The 18406-nt window shown below is 43.4% G+C and overlaps 1 protein-coding gene across 1 annotated transcript in view; it reads left to right on the top strand.

The window, feature by feature from the left end:
- PLCB1 (phospholipase C beta 1) overlaps positions 1-18406 on the top strand; it is a 990679-nt gene that overhangs the window by 865669 nt on the left and 106604 nt on the right. Inside the window, exons 24-27 of the mRNA XM_075339307.1 lie at positions 1000-1132; positions 1659-1721; positions 4315-4534; positions 12882-13062. Of these exons, the coding sequence (XP_075195422.1) occupies positions 1000-1132; positions 1659-1721; positions 4315-4534; positions 12882-13062 (597 nt within the window). The remainder of the gene's footprint in view (positions 1-999; positions 1133-1658; positions 1722-4314; positions 4535-12881; positions 13063-18406) is intronic.

The following is an 18406-nucleotide window of genomic DNA, read 5'->3' as shown; positions in this document are numbered from 1 at the left end:
TCACTACTACAGTCCTGTTAGTGAAAGTCCTATTCTCAACCCTCTTAAAGAAATTAGTCTGTCAATATGGCCAGTACTTAACTTCTCTATATCTGACGCCATATAACTCCTGCTCGGGGCACTCTTCATCTCAAGTTCACTGTTCCATCCTGTCTCATTACCTTTCTTAGTTGTAAACTTGGAGCCATAATTCTAGGCATCCTACTCCAGGACTCCTCTCTAATCGATCACTTCATCCTTTGGTCAATTCTCTCTATTTCTCTCTACTCAAGATCACGCTATCCACTGTCTAGATCTTCTCTCACGTCAGGGACACCCAAGTCATGCGGCTCTGCTCACTAGTCAGACCTTAGGTCTGGTTCTATAAAACGCTGAGCCCAATCTAACCACCTGACACTAAACTGTCTCTCCTTTCACTTTAGCACCTCCCACTTTGGGCTAGTCCCAAATTTTAACTTTAACTCTCCCTACTGTCGAGCAGAATACATTCTATCACTACCACTACCGTGGAAAGCTTCAAGAGGAACCTCAAGACCCACCTCTTCCAACAAGCCTACAACCTACAATAGCCCTCAGTCCAGTAGACCACTGCGCAACCAGCTCTGTCCTTACCTATTGTACCATCACCCACTCAATGTAGACTGTGAGCCCTCGCGGGCAGGGTCCTCTTTCCTCCTATACCAGTCTGTCTTGTACTGTTAAGGATTGTTGTACGTATACCCTCTCTCACTTGTAAAGCGCCATGGAATAAATGGCGCTATAATAATAAATAATAATTATAATAATAATAATAATGCATGTCATAATACATATTATACACCATAACAATATTTGATTCTTCAAGGGGAAATGTGGCAGTGTGTCCATCTTCTTACAGATGTCCCAATACTTTTTTAGTTTTCATGGACAAAATCTTTTATAGATTTCACTTTGTATAGAGCATCTACACAGTGGTTTTTGCCAATAATCCATTTTAGTACATAACTGTTTCTTTTGTAGGCAGAAACTGGTGATGCCCCATCTGAAACTAACAGTGAACCAAGGCCGGCACCAGCAGAAAATGGCTTAAATCATGCTTCCACACTAACACCGAAACCGTCATCTCAAGCTGTTCACAGTCAGCCGCCTCCAGGTAGGACAGCTCTGTCATTCCTATGCGCCATGCTTTTCAATCTGCAACAAAATTTATGAAAACATCAAGTTGCAAAATGTTCAAAATGGACCAATTTTATTTAGTTATACTCACATTAAGGCTCGTTATCTCCTAGAGAGACAGATCTGTTTTAGGAATTACAACTTAGGCCGGGGTCACACTTGCGTGTGACTCGTGCGAGTATCAGATCGCACTGCCCGGTCCGGCTGGCTTCTCTTCTGCCAGGGGCAGCTCCGCTGTATGTAAATACATTCTATGATGCTGACCCGCTCCTGTCAGGAGAGCCGCGGACGGTCTGGGCAGTGTGATCCGATACTCGCAAGTGTGACCCCGGCCTAAGTTGTAATTCCTAAAACAGATCTGCCTCTCTAGGAGATAACAAGTCATTTCCTAATTTAGCAAAACAGTTTCATACCTTAGACTAATGGGGTAAACATTCAGATTAGATGGCGAATCCTTAATAACAGCTGCACAATATAACCTAGTTGTGGTCTTTTTCTTCTAGGTTCAGTGAAAGTTCCTGCTAAAACTGCCCCTGCTGAGGATCTGATATTGAGTGTTTTGACAGGTAAATGATACACTGATAAGAAAAAATGCTTGAGCTAAGGTTATTCTAAAATCGGGAAATATAGTAATGTATTATATTTGGAATACTGCACCATTAGCCAAATTCACACCAAAACTTTAAATCGAGTCTCAAATCTGGACAATGATGCAGTATTCTTTTTAAAAGATAACATTTTTATCGGATTCATGATGTCACGTATTACATCATATTGACAATACAGGGTTAGCCATTTATATGGATACACCTAAATAAAATGGGAATGGTTGGTGATATCAACTTCCTGTTTGTGGCTCATTAGTATATTGGAGGGGGGAAACTTTTCAAGATGGGTGGTGACCACAGCGGCCATTTTGAAGATGGCCATTTTGGATCCAACGTTATATTTTTCAATGGGAAAAGGATCATGTAACACATCAAACTTATTGAGAATTTCACAAGAAAAATAATGGTGCAATTGGTTTTAACGTAACTTTATCCATTCATTAGTTATTTACAATTTTATGACCACTTATAAAATGTATTCAAAGTGCTGTCCATTGTGTTGGATTGTCAATGCAAACCTCTTCTCCCACTCTTGACACACTGATAGCAACACCGCAGAAGAAATGCTAGCACAGGCTTCCAGTATCCGTTGTTTCAGATGCTGCACATCTTGTATCCTTCCCCTCTCGGGCCCTGCATTCCCGGGAGTGCACCTAAAATGCACTCGCATACACCGGCCCTCCTCTTAATGGGCCGGCGTGCCATTTCCCGGAAATGCCTCTCAGCCAATGGAATTAAAATCACTGTGTATTTAAGGCACCCTCGCATTAAGGGAGGTGCTTGCGCAACACATTCAGTTAGTCAGTATACCAGTCTGCTAGCTAGTTGTCAGGTCCTATTAACCCTGTGTTCATCTCCACTACCTGCCTTCCCATCTCTGTGTGTCCCTGCTGTGCCCATCATTCCTGTGTGTACCCGCCTGTCCAGCCTACCTTAGTCACCCCACCTGTACCCATCTATTCCTGTGTGCGTCACCTGCCCTAGGGGTCAGCTACCACATTCACAGTCACTACCCCTTTCACCGAGGGGTCCAGTGGGTCCACAAATTACGCTTGCTGCCTTTACACCAGTCCTGAGCGTTACCAGGGAAAGAGACAGAGAGATAGAGACAGACAGGGAAAGAGACAGACAGAGACAGACGGGGAACGAGACAGACGGGGAACGAGACAGACGGGGAAAGAGACAGACGGGGAAAGAGACAAACGGGGAAAGAGACAGACGGGGAGAGAGACAGACGGGGAGAGAGACAGACGGGGAGAGAGACAGACGGGGAGAGAGACAGACGGGGAGAGAGACAGACGGGGAGAGAGACAGACGGGGAGAGAGACAGACGGGGAGAGAGACAGACGGGGAGAGAGACAGACGGGGAAAGAGACAGACGGGGAAAGAGACAGACGGGGAAAGAGACAGACAGGGAAAGAGACAGACCTGGAAAGAGACAGACCTGGAAAGAGACAGACCTGGAAAGAGACAGACCTGGAAAGAGACAGACCTGGAAAGAGACAGATGGGGAAAGAGACAGACGAGGAAAGAGACAGACCTGGAAAGAGACAGATGGGGAAAGAGACAGACAGACATGCAGACAGGGGCAGAGACAGGCAGACAGGGAAGGAGGAGACAGCCATAGAGACAGACAAAGATAAATGGGGAAAGACACAGACCTTGATAGAGACAGGCGGGGAAAGAGACAGAGAAATAGAGACAGACAAAGACAGGCACACAGGAAAGAGACAGACAGGAAGAGACACAGACAAAGAAACGGGGAGACAGATGGGGAAAGAGACAGACCTGTAAAGAGACAGATGGGGAAAGAAACAGAGAGATAGAGACAGACAAAGAAAGAGACAGAAACAGGCAGACGGGGAAAGAGACAGACGGGGAAAGAGGCAGACGGGGAAAGAGGCAGACGGGGAAAGAGGCAGACGGGGAAAGAGGCAGACGGGGAAAGAGGCAGACGGGGAAAGAGGCAGACGGGGAAAGAGGCAGACGGGGAAAGAGGCAGACGGGGAAAGAGACAGACGAAGCACATTACTTGGCCAATTTAGTTAAATCTGTGTGGAATATCTGTGGTGTTGAAATATATGTTGTGAAATGCTTCTATTAGCTTAGTTTTTGCCTTTTAATAATTACATTTCTATCTATTTGTTTTGTGGTTTTTGTGTGCAGAATACATTTTTGTTAATACATTCTATTTTGTTAACAGCAGTTATTAACCCGGGCGAAGCCGGGTAGTACAGCTAGTAATAGCATATAATGATATTCCTCTTGGGTATCCCAGCATGCACTGGGAATTTTCAAACAAAACGTTATCAGAATAGAAGTTAAAAAAAAAAAAAGCAGTAAGAGTAGAGAGGGAACGGTAGGGACTAGTTTTGGATCACCTATTTATTTGTACACTGGCTATGAGCTACTGCAGGTTTGCTTTAAATATTTCTGTCATAATCATGATAAATTTGTCAGATCACCGTGAAAGAAAAGTTGAGGATTATCACAAAAATATAGCGTGTACCGTAATTTGTGATTTTTGTTTTATCCATTTTTTTTCCGCCAGAAGTGGAAGCTCAGACTATTGAAGAACTGAAACAGCAGAAGACCTTTGTGAAATTACAAAAGAAACATTATAAGGAAATGAAGGATCTTGTTAAAAAACACCACAAAAAAACCACTGACCTGATCAAGGAGCACACCACTAAGTACAATGAAATCCAGAACGATTACTTAAGGAGGCGGGCAATCCTGGAGAAGACCGCAAGGAGGGACAGCAAAAAGAAGTAAGTCATCTGATGAGGAAACGGGGGACTGTGGTAGAGGATATCCCAGGGGCTGTAAGTTGAGTTTTCATGATTTATTCTCCAGATTTCTATAAATGATGCTACACAGTAAGTGAGCGGTTCACGAACATGATGCCTGATTTGCCTTTAGGCCCAAGGATAAAACATTAAAGTTAGCACCTAAGGCTTGTGATATTTTTAATATTACAGGCATTATTCAGGATTAAGAGAAAAAAAATGTTGCCTTCATCCAAAAACAGCATCAGCCCTGCCTACATGTTGTGTATGGTTTTCTAACTCTGCACTATACACTTCAATGGGGCAGAAATGCAATTCCAGGCACAACCTGTAGACAGGGTTGGTGCTGTTTTTGTAAAAGACATATATGTTTTTCAAATCTTTTAACTATATAGCAGCATTATATCCACATCATAGATCACTTCTAATATACTCCTGTGTTTGGTGTGTTGTGTATGGTTAGTTCTGCATAAACATCGCTTTCTGGATCATTTATAAAGTGTTGTTAGACAGTGCACTAGAGGCTGTATGAGACAAGTGTGGTCGTTAGATCATAGTCTATGGGTCATTACCACCCAATATGTATTTTTTTACCTGCTGTAAATGACACTTTTCTCCTGAATCTGGCTTTATATATTTTTTGTTTTTGCACCCCTCCATTCCCGATATATGTCCCTATTTTCATTATTTATAAATCTAGTCTTTTTTAGCCAACTGGACATAGTCTCCAAGAAGACTCCAACAGAAAAGAATTAAAGACCCTTTGGATAAAAATACTAATTTCCATACATGGTACTATATCTCAGGAATAGAGAACAGACAGAAGACTTGTTCACTCCGCTCTGCTGCTGAAGATTTTCTAAAGGAAGATCCAGGACACACCATGGAGATAAGTGTTTTTTATACAACGCGTTTCAAAGCCATTACAAGCTTCTTCTTCAGGAAAAGAGCCACATGGTTCCTTTCCTGAAGAAGAAGAAGCTTGTAATGGCATTGAAACGCATTTAATAAAAACACTTGTCTCCACTGGTGTGTCCTGGATCTTCCGTTGGAAAGTCTTTAGCAGCAGCGCGGAGTGAACACGTCTTCTACCTTTTTCTGCATTGTCTGAACTGTCCTGAGCACACATGTATCTGCAGCAGCTGCTCCATTATTAAGTGCATGTCTTGTGTGTCACACAACTTGAAAAGATGAGCTGTTTATACCAGATAAGACCCTATTTTGTGCCTTTGCACCTTAGCGCTCTTTCAGGAACAGAGAGATGCCGATACAAAAGAAAAACATGGCAAGATTCAGGAAATCAGAGGCAATTTAGGCCACGTTAAAAAAAATATATATTTGTAGCATGTGACAGGTCCTGTTTAATTAAAGGGGTGGTTCACTAGTTAGTTTTTCAAGGCACATTGATGTTATGTTGAGAAAAAAGGTTTCTCTCAAGTACCTTCTGTTGCCAATAGTGCCTGTGAGCGGTGCTATTGTGCTCCACTCATCTCCTTCTCGTGATCCCCGGGCTCCATGACCTCTGATGTCTGGTGATGTCACATCAACTCCCTGTTGACCTGACATCACCAAGGTGGCCCCAGTCTTCCTGAGTGACTGGGCTGTAGATGGTGTTTCACCGCTCTTCACAGCTCAGCATCCCTCCTTCACTACAGAGAGCCGCAAGCAGGAGCAATGCTGGGCTGTGACAAGCAGTGAAACACCGCCCACAGCACAGTCACTCAGGGAGACTGGGGACGGCCTCGGTGATGTCAGGTCAACAGGAAGTTGACGTGACATCAATGGACATCAGAGGTCACGGAGCCCTGGGATCACAAGAAGGGGATGAGCAGACCACAATAGCGCTGCTCACGGGCACTATTGGCAACACAAGATATTTGAGAGAAATCTTGTTTCTCACCATAATATAGATGTGCCTTGGAAAAATAACTAGTGAACCATCCCTTTAATAATTGTGCTTACGGTATTCCAAAATTGATGATGAAAAAGCTGATGAATTTTCTTTTATAAAAAGGGAAGAAAACTTTATTGAATCTAAAATAACATTTCATGGAAACATTACAGGGAAAAGGCAACATCATGCTGACGCGTTTCGACCAGTCAGTATTAGCCATAACATTCACCGCATAAACAATCATCCTTTTACAAGTAATGCTAAAAACTAAAGTTTACTAATGCCATCATATTCTAAAATGTGTATATAAACATCAGAAAATGATTTTACATGTTCTTTGCCTTATATAAAGTATAAAGTGTTTTTTATTTCGTCTGTTGCTAGTCTTCAATTACCGTCCTAAATAAGAAAACATATAGGCCCACAGCCGTAATAAATCATTTTCCATTCCTTTATCCCATAAAGTAATACACTTTTTAACGTTAAGCTTCAAGACATTGAATGTGCCGCTTCTAAAGTAGCCGGAAACTTTCAAAGCGCGAGACCGGGCTGGATCTCACGTCGTAGTGGAAAAGCAATTTGTGGCAGGATAGATCTCTCGTTGGCAGCTGCATATAAAGTACCGCGTAAATTTATCAATGGATGGTAATAATGATTCTTGTAGCAGAAAATAACATAAGCCACATCAGCGTTTTGCTGGCTTTTGCAGTGAATGGAGGTTTATAAACACTTTTGTTGGTGATATGGCCGACATTCAGAAAGGAAGAAAAAAATAATAATTTTTGCTGACAGTGAAAATTATGAATTACAAGTCTCATGAGACTTGTAAAGAAAACATGGCAATTTTCTCTTTCACGGATTCCAATATTGAGATCTCTAGAGATGCCGAGGTTTTAGCAGTTATTAAGTATAATGAAATTGGGGAGGTGCACTGAGCCCGCCTCAGTCCGGGTAATCAGCAGGAAAGCTATTAATGAAGCGCTCATAAATTAATATTGCAAAAGAGCAACCAGATCTACATACGGTATATGGTACATGATGGACAAATAATACCATCATACAATGCTCAAAATACTACCACTACAGAACCCAAATATGTAGTGTTCATACAATTGTGCCACAAGACACCCAAAATAATAAAGAGAGTGCATCCGTCTCCAGATGTCGCAGTAATTTTTTCAGCAACATTTTTCTTTACAGATATAATTTAATTTATAGTTAAATACAGTAGTTTTATTTATATTATCCCAATTCAGTTACATCTATACACTCTCCCCTTATTATATAAAATTAAGTCATGTGATCTCCAGTCTCACTGCCTGTACAATATATGCACTAATGTCTAGGATGTCAGTCTGTGACTCCCTGGGAACTACACAATGACATCGTCACCTATGGCCACTGTTAGACTCCTCCCCTCCACACTATGCTCCACCCTCCCGATCATCTATGGCTGTCAGACTCCTCTCACCTCCCTACCAAGCTCCACCCTCCCCATCACCTATAGCTGCTGTCAGACTCCTCCCCTCCCCCCAAGCTTCACCATCCCCATCACCTAAAACCATGGTCAGACTCCTCCCCTCCCCACCAAGCTCCACCCTCCCCATCACCTATGGATGCTGTCAGATCCCTCGCCTCCCCACCAAGCTCCACCTTTCCCATCACCTGTGGCTGCTGTCAGATAACCTCCCTCCCCACCAAGCTCCACCCTTCCTATCACCTATAGCTGCTGTCAGACTCCTCCCCTCCCCACCAAGCTTCACCCTCCCCATCACCTATGAATGCTGTCAGATTCTTCTTCTCCCCACTAAGCTCCACCTTCCCCATCACCTATGGCTGCTGCCAGACTAGCCCCATCCCCACCTAGCTCCACCCTTCCCATCACCTATAGCTGCTGTCAGACTCCTCCCCTCCCCACCAAGCTTCACCCTCCCCATCACCTATAACCATGGTCAGACTCCTCCCCTCCCCACCAAGCTTCACCCTCCCCATCACCTATAACCATGGTCAGACTCCTCCCCTCCTCACCAAGCTTCACCCTCCCCATCACCTATAACCATGGTCAGACTCCTCCCCTCCCCACCAAGCTTCACCCTCCCCATCACCTATAACCATGGTCAGACTCCTCCCCTCCCCACCAAGCTCCACCCTCCCCATCACCTATGGATGCTGTCAGATTCTTCTTCTCCCTACTAAGCTCCACCTTCCCCATCACCTATGGCTGCTGTCAGACTAGCCCCATCCCCACCTAGCTCCACCCTTCCCATCACCTATAGCTGCTGTCAGACTCCTCCCCTCCCCACCAAGCTTCACCCTCCCCATCACCTATAACCATTGTCAGACTCCTCCCTTCCCCACCAAGCTCCACCCTCCCCATCACCTATGGATGCTGTCAGATTCTTATCCTCCCCACCAAGCTCCACCCTTCCCATCACCTATGGATGCTGTCAGATTCTTCTCCCCACCAAGCTCCACACTCCCCATCACCTATGACTGCTGTCAGACTACCCCCCTCCTCACCAAGCTCCACTATCTCCATCACCTATAACTGTTGTCAGACTCCTCCCCTCCCTACCAAGCTCCACCCTCTCTGGCCCTCTGTCTGTCCTGTGATTTAGATAAATATATGATTGAAGACTTATGAAACTGTCTAAAAGAAAGAAAACCAATTCCAGAGCTGCAGGAAATCTCATGCCTGCGCATTCTGCCTCCCATCCCCCCTGTACTGTTCCGTCCTACACTGTCTTCAAATTTGATATGCAGAGCAGAGATGGCAGACAGACTGTGAAGGCAAAGCTATTCACATTTACTATTCTGTAATGACATCACACACACCAATGATGTGTGCCCTCATTCCGAAATTCATTATTTTCTATGGTACTCCCCCATCTTTTATTTTGTCATTGGAAGTATGTATTTGAAGTATGTACATTACAGTATGTATTCTAGGATTTATCAGTATATTCACTAGAACATATACTTACCTATTCTATTGGAGAGATGTGGCCTGTCTATTATGTCTATTGTTCTGGGTGTCTGGTACTGACATTATCAGGACTGCTACATTTGATGACAATTAATCTATAGATGGGATTTTAAATAAAATCCTCAAAAACCAGCGCTAAAAAGGGGTTATAAGATTTTATCATTTTTATTAGTAATTTATTGTTATCCTTGTTCTAGATACAGGATAGGAGTAATAACTCACAGTACATAGATACATAAAAGAAAAAATAATAATAGTGAAGACAAAAATAAAAATATGTCAAATTATGACAGCAGGCATTCTCTGAATAATCTGTTGTAATGCCCCGGCCAGTGGCGAAAACAACCAACTAAATTAGTATGGTATAATGGTGGTGTTTAAGATATACCATATATAACCGGATCAGGCTAACGCTGTAATCTGAAGAGGGTCCAGAAATATTTAGTAGGAGTTTGCAGTATAATCATAAGACTTGCAACGTTCCAGGTGCCTCCAGATATAGTGGAGAGGCCGCCCTCCGGTCAGTCTTAACCAACAATGTGGTAGGGCACCGGTTCATACAGTTATTCCAACAAGGTTTTTTACCTGCAGCTTGATCCGGGCAGGAATCCCAATAGATTTAGTTGCTGCACACACCTCCTTTGTATCTGGAACCGTTTCAATGCAGGACTCCCCTGTCAAGGCTTCCAGAGCGAGCGGTGCAGAGCTGATAAATCGCAGTATAGTGCTGGCTCTAAGGAGGGGTACAGTTGGTGCAGGGGTCCCCTATTACCGCTTCCAGAGCGAACTGAGCAGAGCCGACAAAGCACTGTGCAGGGCTGGCTCTAATGAGGGGTGTAAAATAGGCAATCCAGGAATCTCCTATTAGCGCTTCCAGAGCGAGTGGAGCAGAGCCGACAGAGCACTATGTGGTGCTGGCTCCAAGGAGGAATATAATTTAAACACAATATGCAGCTTCTCCAACTCTTCAAGTGGCAGCCTGGGCAGTCACCTTGAAAAGGCTGATTTAGCCCACACGAGGGAGAAGTCACTAGATAGAGTATCGCCACACAGGGTGAGCTGAGCAAAATCCAAATCCGACGCGCGTTTCGGGGGCATTACCGGTCCCCTTCCTCAAGGATAGCTCAGCTGTTGCTTAGGATACTACTTAACAATAGTCTATAGGCAGTTTATATTAAATTACATTTGATGACACACTACACCATCTAAATAAAGGCATAACAGAGTTAACATCATGGCACAACAGGATGATTGGTGTCTTCTGGTGCAGGAACATACAAGCTTAGCTCACCCTCTTATGCTATGTGCGCACGCTGCATTTTTTTTTTTACCACAACAAAGATGCAGAGTTTTTATCTTTGTGGTGACTACCTTGAGCAGTGTTTTTGGCTTAAAAAAATGTAGCAGTCCTCCACCTGTCAGACCTCTACTGAAGTATGGCGTCAGTTTAGCGCTGACGTCCCTCAGGTGATGTGCGGTGACACCGCATATCACATGAGTGACGTCACCGCTGATCTCGCGGCTTACTTCAGCCACGGCCTGATATGCAGTCACAAGTGGAGGACTCCAGTCAGGTGATGTGCGGTGATAGCTGGAGTCCTCCACCTGTTACCGCAAATCCGGCCGCGACTGAAGTGAGCACGAGATCCCACGCGGCTCACTTCACTTGCAGCCTGACCCTCACAGCGAGCAGTCATGTTCTATGGCCACTCACTGTGATTTTCAGATGAAGTAGAACTGGATGCGTCGTGGGACCTTGTGTGGATTACGTCGGACCTGAAGGGGTGTTTTAGAGATTAAGTGGTGAAAGAGGGGGCTTTTTTTGTGTTTTATTTCAAATAAAGGATTTTTTGGGTGATTGTGTTTATTTACTTTCACTTACAGCTTAGTGATGGGGTGTGTCTCATAGACGCCTGCCATCACTAAGCTAGGACTTAGTGGCAGTTATGGGCTGCTTCCATTAACTCCTCATTACCCCGATTGCCACTGCATCAGGGCAATCGGGATGAGCCGGGAAAAGTCCCGGGACTGTCGCATCTAATAGATGCGGCAATTCTGGGCTGGGTGGCTGCTGGCTGATATTTTTAGGCTTGGAGGGCTCCCAATAACATGGGTCTCCCAGCCTGAGAATACCAGCCCCCAGCTGTGAGACTTTATCTTGGCTGGTTATCAAAATTGGAGGGTCCGCACGTCGTCTTTTTTAAATTATTTATTTATTCAATTTACTGTACGATATAGACTCGCCCACCGGCATCTGTGATTGGCTGTAGTCAGACAGCTGTCATTCAGCGTGGGGGCGCGTCTGCCTGCAACAATGACAGCCTGGTGAGCAGGGAAGGAGTGATGAACCTAATGAGCGGCCGGCTCTGGAAGATGAAAGAGCTGCTGCAGCAGCAGTGTGACAGCCGCCCGGTGATCGGTGAGTATGAAACGCCGCCCGAATCTGGTTCCCATAGACTTTATGTGGGGAGCAGTATCTGGCCAAATACCAGCCCTCCCAAAATGCAGAGACAAAACGCAAAAGGAATTGACATGCTGCATCTTTGTGGTCACCACAAAAACGCAGCTAAAAAAAACTGCAATGTGCGGACAGCAAAAATGAAATCTTATAGACTTTCATGGGAAGGAGATTCATGCAGTTTTTAGAACAAAACTGCACCCAAAAAATGCGGCAAAAAACAGCATGCGCACATAGCCTTACAATACCACAACACAAAGAAATTCTAGGTGTCATAATGGTCTGGGAGCCTAAGAACATATTCCCACATGCTAAGGTTCTGTATTTTTCTGTAGGTTTTTGCACAAAAATATGTAGGAACCTGCTTTGATCCTTGTGCTTTTGCTATAGTATTATGATGCATGTAGGGCAGGCATCTGTGCAGGGGCGCCGACTTACTCACCGCCCCGGCCAGGTCAAGTCCTCCCCCGCACTCCCCCCCCCCTTTCTCCCCGGCTGTCCATGTGTGCTGCTGCCTCCTTCCCCTTCTGGGGCCTGTGCACACTGCCCAAGTCTCCCTCTTAGAGCTTGCGCGAGCACACCGACCCTCATCCTAAAGGGCCGGAGTGCTAGTTCCAGGAAATGCCTCTCAGCCTGTTGCTGAGAGGCACTATGTATTTAAGGCACCCTCCCATTAGAGAAGGGGCCTGCTCAACAACCTTGGTTGTTATCAAGTTCCTTTGCTCGTGTCCAATTATCCCTGTGTCCGTCACCCTGTACCTGCCTTCCCATACCTATCTGTCCCTGCCGTGCCTACCATACCTGCCTTCCTGTCTGCCTCCATACCCGCCTGTACCTGTCTGCACCTGTGTCTATTCCTGAGTCCGTCTGTCATATCAGATGTAACATTAATACATATCATGATATCAGACTTGATCACAGGAGCAGTAAAGTAGAAAGTTTCTAGTAGGACTCTTGTATCATCTTATTTATGACATTTTTTTTCTTACAGGTGTGAATCTGGGAGTCCGGATCATAATTCCTCTACCATAGAACAAGATTTAGCTGCATTAGATGCAGAAATGGCGCAGAAGTTAGTAGAGCTGAAAGAACAACAACAACAGCAGCTCCTCAATCTCCGACAAGAGCAGTATTACAGCGAGAAATACCAGAAAAGAGAACATATCAAGCAGGTTGGTAGGAATGAGGCCTTCTGCGTGTGCACTAAACTTATCTGTACAATTAGTATTTATGAAATTGTATATGTAATTATTTTTTATAACAATTCTAACTATAGATGAGCAAATCTATTTAATACAAATCGAATTTGTGTGGAATTTTTAAGAATTCACTGAACGCCCAAATTCGCAGAAAGTTAAATTCGCTTTTCACAAATTGCCTAAAATGTCCACTAATATTATACATATTAAAGAAAATTATATCAGCCAGAGAAGGATCATATAAACTTGGACGGGCTTTCCCATAATGTTTTTGCAGGTATCACAGTACATGGTAAAGCACAGCTAATTAGGAGGGAATATTGTAGCCCATACAAAAGCAAAGGCAGGGAATGCAGCAGTTCATTTTCTGTGAATCTACATACTAAGAGGCACATAATCACTCACTCCTTAGCCATAGGGATAAGGAGTGAAAGTCATAAAACAGTGAAGAATCTTCCAAAAGTGTATGACAATACAGCAGTGAAGAAGTCTAAGCTGTAAGGAAAAGGAATAGTGGAAATAACGTTTTTTCACAGCAATTGAAGACTTTCCATTACTTGTGATTCTGAAAAATCTGTAGAATCTAGTGATTTGAATTTTTTTAAGATTTGTTAATCTATATTCATGACTGCCCTGTTGGAAAACAGCAGTGATAATTCTCAGAAACCATAAGCTCCCCTCATTACTTAAAACAAAGGCCTCATTGTGCCTTTTGTTTGGCCTTGATCCCCTGAGTAATACCTTGGAGATTTCCTTATGTAAAAAATATGTTACTAGAAACTGTATTATGTTTAGTGATGTCTAAATGAAGGCCCAACACCCCCAACAATCATCCGTTACCAGGTCTGGCAACAGCTGTATGTATACAATACATAAGTGTAATACCACCAATCCCCCTCACTGATTAGGGGCATCTCCTAGGTGTCTGAGATCAGCTCCTAATCAATAGGAACTTATCTGCTGTATTTTGAGCTGATATGCAGTACCTGGGCACAACCACTACTCAAGGTGATGTAGCAGAGGTGTTCCACTTCTATATTATTCACATTCGCCCACTGCCATAATGGTAACAGCTGATCGGTGGGGTACTAGGCGTTGGAGTTACACCAGTTTGATGTTGATGGCCTAATGATAGGTCATCAATATCATACTGTTGGACAAACAATTTATGATGGTTTTCTGGGACTTTAACATTGATGACCTATTCGTAGGATAGGTCATCAATGCCTAACTGGTGAGGGTGCTACACCTGGCATCCACCTCGATCAGCTGTTCCCAATGCCATAGTCGCCGGTTGGAAATGTACTGTGAGTCACAGGTGACAGACAGTTATGTGGTTTCTGGCCATAGAAGATCACAACATTTGGCTGTACAGATTGCTCCCTGACTTTCCATTGTTCCTGCTGTCAGTATTCATTGGTGTAGGTAGCTTTCCTGCTGGATTAATCTCTCCCGCTTTTGGATACAGCAGGAGCTCGCCTTTCACCCAGCTGCTGATCATCAGCAGTATCTTGGTGCTTAAATACACCTTTCTTCCTTGGACTGGTGCTGGTGATATTTTAAGTTTATTCAAGCATTGGTTGCAAGCAGGTGGCTTGTAATCCTTTGTGGTATCATTGTTGGAAACTTTGCTGAACTTCTCCCTGTGTCATCTGTGGATAAGTAGTTCATGCATTTTCCCCTTCTGTGTCCTCCTTATGTCATCTATAGTGTTTAGGGGGGTTGATTAAGAGCTCATCCTATGTGTTGCCTATTTAGGGCCCAGTACTAGGGATACCTAGGGTCAGGTATCCGGCTCAGGGCATAGGTACGATACCTACCTAGGGTGGTGAGGAACCCCACGGACCAGCAGTAGGTTTGGTCAGGGGTCACGATCTTCCCTTTCCCTAGACACAGGGTTTCCCTTCCCTTTCGAAATTCGCTTGGTACATCCCCATACTTAGAGTGACACTGTGGTGGAGCTACACAGCAAAGTGCCATCAACTGTATAGTGGCCATGGCTAGGAACTTCATAGCTGCCCCCTATTTGAATCATTAGTGGGCAGATGTGCAGCACCTGGCAACTATTCTGTTGATGGAGCTGTGCTCTGTAGCTCCGCAATGGGGTTCCAGGTGTTGTACATTGATGACCTATCAGTAGGATAGGTCATCAATGTTGAAGTCCTGTGCGACCCCTTTAAGATCCCTATTGCAAACCATGCTGTATCGGTGTGTAACGATATAACAATAACATTGAGACGTGCAGCTTCCGCACACAAGCCTTACTAGGTTCCCAAGAGGCTGTTTGATGTCCTGGGATTCAGTAAGAATCCTATTAATCAAATCACCTGATCTTTTAGGAATGAAGCCTTCATATTTTATATATTAGTCAACATCTATTCTTTACCTAAAAAAGCAATTCACACTTTTCACAATTATTCTAAAAGTATTTTTAGGCAATTTACATTCCTGGATCGTTTACAGTAATTATCCTTGGTGTTTCTGCAATGTACTTGGGGTAAGGTACAATTAAAGTATTCCCCAGGGCGCCATTTAAATTAATATTTGTTCAGAATTAAATCCACTTCACACATGAATGGGCCAACTGTTCCTGTAATAATTATTTCATTGATGAATTGTTCATTGTTTTAGACTGCGGAGGTTTTCTTTTACAAATAACAATATGGTAATTACGGTTTCCGTGCGTTAAGCTGTAGGCTAATTATTGCCTCATTTTTGGGCAGTTTAGAATTTCCATGTGTGTAGAATGTAGAAAGATTTCTCTGCGGAGGTCCGTGCCGTCAGCAGTAATAGAGATTTTCACTCCAGTGGAAGCTTCCAGGAATGCTGTCAATTTATAGAATGTTCTAGGAATCACTTCCAGAGCCTCGGGTCATAGGGCCTTACGTACAAGGCACAGCGGAGGGTAAATCGCTGGATTATTTCACATTGTACTTCATTGGAAAGGGCATTCTTTACAACAGTGCTCCAAGATAGGTACTGAATTGGACTACTAGGATAATGTGCTCTGCCCTGTATAATAATCACTATTTTGTTCCATTTACATCTGACTTGCAAACAATTTTTTATTTCTCCAATGCATTAATATGAAAAAACAAGAAGCATAGCAAATTTAAAGATCTCCCATCGTTTGCTATATCTCCAATACAGACCATAGTGACACAACAAACCCTGTGCATTCTGATCCTGAAGTCATATATATATATATATATGTATGTATGTATGTATGTATATATATATATATATATATATATATATATATATATATATATATATATATATATATATTTATACTGTAGGCCCCCTCATTCTTAAAGGGAACCTGTCAGCTGCAATATGCACCCAGAACCATGAGCTGTTCTGCGTGCATCTTTCTAATCCCTGCCTAACTGTCCCTGTATCTAGTAGCAGAGATAAAGAGATCTTTAGAAAAAGTATTTCTAAAGATCCTGTCATGCTGTACAAAGGCCTGTAGTATAGCGTATTCCCCACTAGGTGGCAGCAGAGTAAATGAAGGAGAGTCAAAGTAACACTGCAACAGAAAGGAGGCTGAAGTACAGCAGAGTGAACAGAGCATAGGTGAACCACCAGGGGGCATTAGAGTAGTCAAGCAGTCAGGGTCTAGCCAGGAAAGTAGAGAAAAAAAGTATTCAGCTCACCCATGTAAGGTCCTCCAGTCTGCGGTTGATGCACGTAGTCCTGCGGACAGGCAGGTCCAGCTTCAGAGTAAACGGTAATAGAAAATGAGTGGGACTCAGCACCAATATGGATGAATAAAAATCTTCATGCTTTATTTGAAAAGTTTAAAAATAAAGAAAAGGGTCACAAATCATCCAAAATCGCCATGCGACTTGCCGTGCGGCTTGACGCGTTTCGGACACAAAAGGGGAATTTAAAAACAGTCCTTAATCATAAGCCTTATGATTAAGGACTGTTTTTAAATTCCCCTTTTGTGTCCGAAACGCGTCAAGCCGCACGGCAAGTCGCATGGCGATTTTGGATGATTTGTGACCCTTTTCTTTATTTTTAAACTTTTCAAATAAAGCATGAAGATTTTTATTCATCCATATTGGTGCTGAGTCCCACTCATTTTCTATTACCGTCTAGCCAGGAAAGTCAAGTCACTGCAAAGGGAGGATCAAAATCAGGTCAGAAACACAGAACCGGATGCCGGGAGATCAGGTATACAGAGGGAAATCCAAAGGGCACAGGGAACAGAAGACAAGACTGGAGGGTGAGGGGACACAAACACGGGAAGGATGATGAATCAGTATGGGTAAACAACTGACAAGAGCAGGAAGTCAGGGACTGGGAGAGACGGACGAAAGGGGGAGGGCACAGGTCATGGCACAGTAACAAGGAGCCAGATCAAACAGGAAATCTCACCAGAGGCAGTCACTGGCTGCAGAGCAAAACTATAACCAGCACAGGAATGCAAGTGCAGAGACCAGATATAGTGTCTCCTGAAACCAGAATGAGGCTGATGGGAGTTAACCCCTGACGTGACCATGCCGGGTCTGGGAAATTCTGGAGCGGAGACTACCGGTCCTGGATCATGACATTTGGTTCTCCCTTTGGATGGTCCAACATGTACATTAGATGCCTGGCCTATTAATTGCAATGTGCCCTGCATCATGCTTTGCAAGCTTTACCGGGTGTGGTTCTGCCTCGGTGGTGGTGGTGGTGTTGCCAGTTGCAGCATTGTGTTGGCGACGCAGTGCTGCACTTAGTAGTCTAAGGACCTAGGTAAAAAGGATCTATTGGTTATAAAAAAAATAAAAAACATAAAAAGTGACAGTAGTTTTAATTGTAAAATTTTTCTCAAATATAATTAACAAATGATTCCCTTCAATTTTACAGACTCAGGTTTTATCTTCCTTATATGAAAGTGTGCATAAACTGTTGATTTTTTTTTTCTCTGCGGGTGGAGGGGCTTATTTTATACGTCATTTAAATAGTGAGGCCTTGTGAATGGATCTGGAAAATTTTGGCTTGTTTTACCATTTTGTTGAGTCTCTGTTCCATAGAATACAATGGGACAATTGACTAGCTTATTTTTCCTTTTAAATTCACCAAAAGAGTTTCACAAACATAATGAAATATTTCACCAATGCATTTGAATAAACAGTGGATCAGTGAAATGCAAATCAGGCGAAAATTTTCTTCACCTCCATCCAGAATCCTGTTCTTTACTTTCTAAAAGCATTATAATAAGTTGTGCCTGTGTAGAAACTAAAGTAGGAGGACAGCACAGCTTCTAAAAGCTTAGTCTTAAAGAGGAGGACATGCCTGCTTGTTAACAGTTAATCTACAAAGG

This window comes from Anomaloglossus baeobatrachus, chromosome 3 (assembly GCF_048569485.1).
Source record: "Anomaloglossus baeobatrachus isolate aAnoBae1 chromosome 3, aAnoBae1.hap1, whole genome shotgun sequence".
Taxonomy (NCBI): Eukaryota; Metazoa; Chordata; class Amphibia; order Anura; family Aromobatidae; genus Anomaloglossus; species Anomaloglossus baeobatrachus.
Note: the sequence above shows the minus strand (reverse complement) of the source record. Positions and strands in the feature narration are given on the sequence as shown.